The sequence below is a fragment of the Ranitomeya imitator genome, chromosome 6 (assembly GCF_032444005.1).
Source record: "Ranitomeya imitator isolate aRanImi1 chromosome 6, aRanImi1.pri, whole genome shotgun sequence".
Taxonomy (NCBI): domain Eukaryota; kingdom Metazoa; phylum Chordata; class Amphibia; order Anura; family Dendrobatidae; genus Ranitomeya; species Ranitomeya imitator.
The window spans coordinates 28,330,489-28,336,488 of record NC_091287.1 but is presented as its reverse complement, the minus strand read 5'-3'; the positions used below and the strand labels follow the sequence as shown (position 1 = coordinate 28,336,488).

The window sequence follows — 6,000 nt, the reverse complement described above, 5'->3', positions numbered from 1 at the left end:
ACATAGGGGCAGTATTATAGTAGTTATGTTCTTGTACATAGGGGCAGTATTATAGTAGTTCTATTCTTGTACATAGGGGTAATATAGTAGCTATATTCTTTCAGGTAGTATCACTATGATAATTGTATTCTTGCATATAGGCACAGTGTTATAGAGGAAAGTATTATTGTTTTATTATAATTTGAGCATTTGCGTATTTAATTATTAAAATAGACTATGTATTACAATCTGATGTTAATATTCTGAAGAATAAGTGGATATGACGATTCACACAAGAGAAATTTCACTTTTGTTTCTTTATTTTCTGTCCTTTACGTCATATACACATTTGTATTCTAACCGTTCACCTTCATCATCGTCTGACATGACGCAGCTTGTTGGTCTTTAGACATTACAGTTGGTGTCACTGAAAGCAGCGAATAAAAGCCGTCTGCTTTGTACGATATCCATCAAGTTCCATTTCTTCACTTTGCTCCATCAGTCTCCAGAATCTGAACTTTTCATTATCATACATTAAAGCATCGAGAACAACAAATCTCATTATGAGTTTTTAAATTAAAATGTTTCTGGTCACAGAAGTTTTTTATCTTTTCTGCCCGGTGTCTTCATCTACATCAAACTGCGTTTTGGACTTTGTGGCTTCTTGCATAAGTTCATGTAATTGTCCGATCTGCTCCTCATTGAACCAGTCCAGTTTATCTTCCGTCAGAGGAACGCCGTAGTGTCCGTTGGCTTCCGAATGTTGGATCCCGTGTTTGGCTTGCTCCCATAGCATCGCGGCATAGCCCTGGGGAATACAAGAAAGGGCCCTTGACGTTAGATAAGCCAAAAACATGAAAAATCTGAGCAGGAAAAACAAAAATATGGAGACGGTTACCCAAGTCCATGGGAAGATATACACATGTGAAAATGTCCCTCGCACAACCGGTTATTGTTTCAACTTTTGTCAAAAAAGATTTATGACCGATGTGATGGCGGGAGGGGGGAACTGCATAAAAATGACCCGCTCCTGGAATAAGCCTTGGTGCCAGTCTGGACCAGAGGCAAAAGAGGGATGAGTAATGGAAAATGTTGTCTGGGCACGATATGGCAGCACTATTTATATTTACAGGATACTCTATGATCTTATAATGGGACAGGGATAAACTGGGAGACAAACCAGTACCCCAAATGTCTACTTATTGCAGAGACCACAACTTTTTAGCTTGTTAAAGGGAATCTGTCAACAGGATTTTGCTATGTAATCAGATGTCAAGGCAGAGAGCCTGATTCCAGTGATGCAGCAGTTGTGATAGAATCACAGTTTTCTCTGCAGCAGATCTAGCAAAGCTCGGAATGCTGAGCTGTGTATAACCCCGCCCACAGCACTTGATTGGCTGCTTCCTGTGTAAAATGCATCAGTGCTGAGGACGTGGTTGGACCAGGAGGCACCAGACACCTAGTCCTGTAGTGATAATCTCATGCTAATAAAACACTGATTGTATTGAAACAGGAAAACAAAGCCTAGTAAGTGACACATCGCTGGAATCAGGGTCTCTGCCCCATACATCATACTGCTCTCAGATTACATTGTATAAACCTTCTGATATTTGGCACCTTTGTAGGGAACCTATTTGTTTGACCGACACCAATCTCTCCTATAGAGATGCGGACTCTAGATTAATACACTGTAGCAGACGAGAGATTTGTGCAGTATCTGCTGATGCGCTTATCTCACAGAGCATTGCAGACCAGGTAAAACTTCTCAGCTGAGAGCAGGATGAGCTATGAGCAGGTTTACAGCCTCGGAATGGAAATATCAGTGTTTCCCATTCATTGACAGCTTACAGAGATCTTGAAAATGATGGAGAATTTAAACATAAAATAGAGACGCAGGATTCTAAGGAGACTATGTGTTATTACCTACAAATGAAGAATCCATCTAGGAACAAACCTGGTAATGGATAGCATTAGGTAGCAGTCAGAGCAATAGTAAAGGCAGCACTGTTTATTTTTGAAAGAAAGTTTCTTACACCAACTTTAAACCACTTTTTTATTGGGAAAACTGTGATTTGTTTGTTTTCAATTTAAAAAAATAATAATATTTATTCGTCCCGATACTCTGTGCTGCCTATGTAGTGCAGTGCGTTATCACAGTCTAGGAGGCCTGTTAGACCCCACCTCTAGCAGGATCTAATAGGCTATGGCAGATTCGGAGGGAGGCCATTATTAGACTCCGTGTGCCATAGAATCTCGAGGGTGAGCGAAGAGCTGACAGATGGAGCACTCTCCCTCTGTAACTGCTCAGATGGCTGTCACTGCCGGCAGATCGATCTGAGAAGGTTGAGTACAGCAACTAAAGGCAGCAAATCCCATCTCACATGTCGATTGGCGTTCTGCTAAGAGCGTCAGATCCCGGGGCCACATCATCTGTGTGTCAGAGTCGGAATGCAGCAACATTACTTTACATACCTGCCTATAACTTTTGCACAGTAGTATGCATACAAAAATAAGTTTAGAAAAAAACTAAATGAATGAAAACACCATACAAAAAAAAACACTTTTTGAAAACTTTTCTTTGTAAACTTTAGGCTGGTTTCACACTTGCGTTTTCATCTGCAGCGTTTTTACCGCAAAAAAAGCATGCATTTTTTTTCCCTATCTTTAACATTAAAAACGCATGGGTTTTTTTGTATACGCGTTTGGTCGTGTTTATGAACGCATGCGTTTTTTTTCTGCATGCGTTCATTTGCAGAAATGCAACATGTAGTAATTTTTGTGGCGTTTTTTTTGTCGCAAAAAAACGCATGCGTTTTTTCGCGGCAAAAAAAACTATTGATGTCTATGTAAACGCATGCGTTTTTAAGCACATGCGTTTGTTTGCGTTAAAAACGCATGCGTTTTTATTAAAAAAAAAAAAACACTAATATGCCACCCCCCACCATAAAGGTGATAAAGGGATCCTAACCCTAACGGGATCCTAACCCTAACGGGATCCTAACCCTATCCCTAACCCTACCCCTAACCCTAAAGGGATCCTAACCCTAACCCTACCCCTAAAGGGATCCTAACCCTAACCCTAATCCCTTTAGGGTTAGGATCCCTTTAGGCTTAAGGTTAGGGGTAGGGTTAGGGTTAGGATCCCTTTAGGGTTATGATCCCTACCCCTAACCCTACCCCTAACTATTTCTGTTTATAGTGGGTTTTTTACTTTATTTTGATGATTGGCAGCTGTCACACATTTCTCAGCATGCGTTTAAAAAACGCAAACGCATGAAAAAACGCATGTAAACGCATCATAACGCTGCGTTTTTGTCACCACATGCAAAAACGCATGCGTCAAAAAAATGCAGCGTTTGCACCATGCGTTTTTTTTAAACGCATGCGTTTTGAAACGCAAGTGTGAAACCAGCCTTACTGTTTACTTTTTTTTTATTTGTTCACATTACAAATGAAACCAAACTTGAAAAAACATTTCTTTACAACAACAAAAAAGAGCATCATAAAATGTCTGTATGAAAGAGAAAGTGCTACATAAATTATTTGGCAGCTCAAGGAAATAGAAAGTTAGATCCGGTAAAGCATTATGTGGTCAAAACGACACTAAAAATTATATGGTTTCTATCTAAACATTGACAGGATTCATTGCACTTGCGCCTTTTATTTGTCTGGTTTTTTTTTGGTGTTTTTTCGCTTCTTTATGTTTCAGACCAAATTCTATTAATTTGCGCCTCTTTTAAAGTCTTCGCTTCTTTTTTAATGTCTCTCGTTCTGAATGATATTTGGAGTTTATTGATGTTTTTAGCTAATTCATCAATTGCAAATTTTGAAAAAGTTGCAATATCCTCGAACAAATTTACACCTGTTCCCCCCGGGAGTGATTTCATGTACAACAGAAATTTTAGGTGCGAATGTTGCAATGTTTTAGTAGTACATGCAACATTTCCTCTAAAAGGCGCAAAAAAAGGTAAAAGAGACAAAAATGAAATGCATCTTTGATTTTGCATAAAATTCATGCGCCGTTCTGAAGCGTTTGGTGCAAAAAAATCGTAAAAAACCATTAAAAAAAAAAGAGAGAAGTGACTTCTGAAGCCCTATAAATGATAAACGGTATATTAGAAAATTGGAAAACTTTTCATGTATACCGAGATGAAACTTTGTTAACCTAAAATCCTTTCTCATTGCACTCGCTTTTAAGATCTCTGCTTGCTGCCATCCACAGGAGCCCTCATTGTTATCGGTCAGGGGAGAATAACCCGTTCTGGACAAGTGATGGACACGCAGGAAGAGGACTCTTAAAGGTACAGTAATCTTGTAATGATCCGTGCACCCGTGTGTCCATTACATGATCCGAACAGGTTATTATCTGAAGGTAGTAACGTTGAAAAAGTACCTATATTTTATGGTTCCATAATAAACCCTAAAGATCATACATTTTTGCATTGGAATTTGGTGAAATACTGAAAAAAAAGGGGGGGAAAAACTGTTATTCCAGCTGCAGGTAATGTGGCATTGCAATAGAAGCATCAGTTAGCCGGGACAGAATAATATTAGGAGGAAGGTCATCATGGCTGCGAATCACTCACGTTCCAGAGGTAAAGGCCAAAAACTCAGAAGCAGGAAATCAATGGAGATAAAGCAATCGTTCAGGCAGCAATTAAAGCAATTAGTAGCCAGCAGAATGACGGTGGCCCGCTGAGTGCACACTGGGAGTGCGGTGCTATTCACCGACGATGGCGGAGGACCCATTCATCAATGTCAGGTCACCCCCTCCTGCATGCGGTCACACTGCCTGGCTCATACCCCAATCCGACTCGTTCTTGTAATGACCATCCACAATTCATACACTAAGTAGGTAGAGCGCCAGTGGAAGCCGGAGACTCGCGGTTCTTTTCTGTGCCAGCCTGGTACTAGAGCTGAATACTTACCAGCTGCTGGGACTTCACGTGCCACGAGGACCAGCTGAAGGTCCGGCTTTGGCAAGAGGACTGCACAAAACATGGACCCAATACATTTTAAAGTCAAGATGGCAGAACCCGAAGAAACCAGTGAGAGCAGCCAACTATCTAATGTGAATGGAGGTCCACATTCCACCCCAACAGATAAAGTCATGGGCAAAGAAGAATTGGGCATTGTTGATCGCCAGGAGACAAGCCGTCACCAGAGGTGTCTGGTCGAACCAAGTTTGCATGTGTAAAGGAGGCTAGTGAGCGGTAATTGTGGCCAAAGAAATGTTTGGCTGATCGCTAGCTAAAGTCTATGGCCATCTTAAGCCAGAGTGGTGAGCAGGTCTGAACTTTAATAGAGGGGATCAGAAGAGCGGACATACCCCTCTGTGATGTCTAGATAAGGGTGGTCTTCATGGCACAAGCCTAACAGGCCTTCTATCTTAATCCCTCCGCATTCATTACAAGTCTTGGCCAAAAATGAATGGGACTCGTAGAAGCAAAGTAAGATGGTGAGGCCCGACCAGATCCCCAAGAGAGCGCCACTCAACCATATTGGGGTTTAATGCACGCCATTACAATCAAAGCCTGTAGTAGATCAGTGAGCCAAGGGCTACCAGCTCTACTACTTTGTTTCGAAAGCCTCAAGTAGCAATTGGCCTTCAGTCTATAGTCTGGTGGGGTCACTCATTGAATCTCTGCGAGACAGCGCAAACACGTGGGGCGCACTTAGGAAACATTATTTCATTTTTGGGGGGGCACTCAGTGTACATTATTACTTTTAAGGGACACTCTGTGGCATTATTGTTAAGGGAGCACTCTATGGGCATTATTACTTTTGGAATCCATAATTATGTGCTATTACATTTTATAGGGGAGTCAGGACCATGTTATTTGACAGTCTGGTCGGCAGAATAGGCATTTAGGGCTACAAACAGAGGGATTCTTAATTATGGTATACAGCTCTGGCAAAAATTAAGAGACCACCACATCCAAACCCTGTCATGGGCAGCCCAATCTCCAGACCTGAACCCCATTGAAAACCTCTGGAATGTAATCAAGAGGATGATGGATG

At 41.2% G+C, this 6,000-nt stretch overlaps 1 protein-coding gene across 1 annotated transcript in view; it reads right to left on the bottom strand.

Moving 5' to 3' along the window:
* Nucleotides 1–281: 281 nt before the first annotated feature.
* Nucleotides 282–6,000, bottom strand: part of SDHAF3 (succinate dehydrogenase complex assembly factor 3) — a 55,280-nt gene continuing 49,561 nt past the window's right edge. The window contains exon 3 of the mRNA XM_069729363.1: nt 282–787. Coding sequence (XP_069585464.1) covers nt 584–787 — 204 coding nt within the window. The 3' untranslated portion in view covers nt 282–583. The remainder of the gene's footprint in view (nt 788–6,000) is intronic.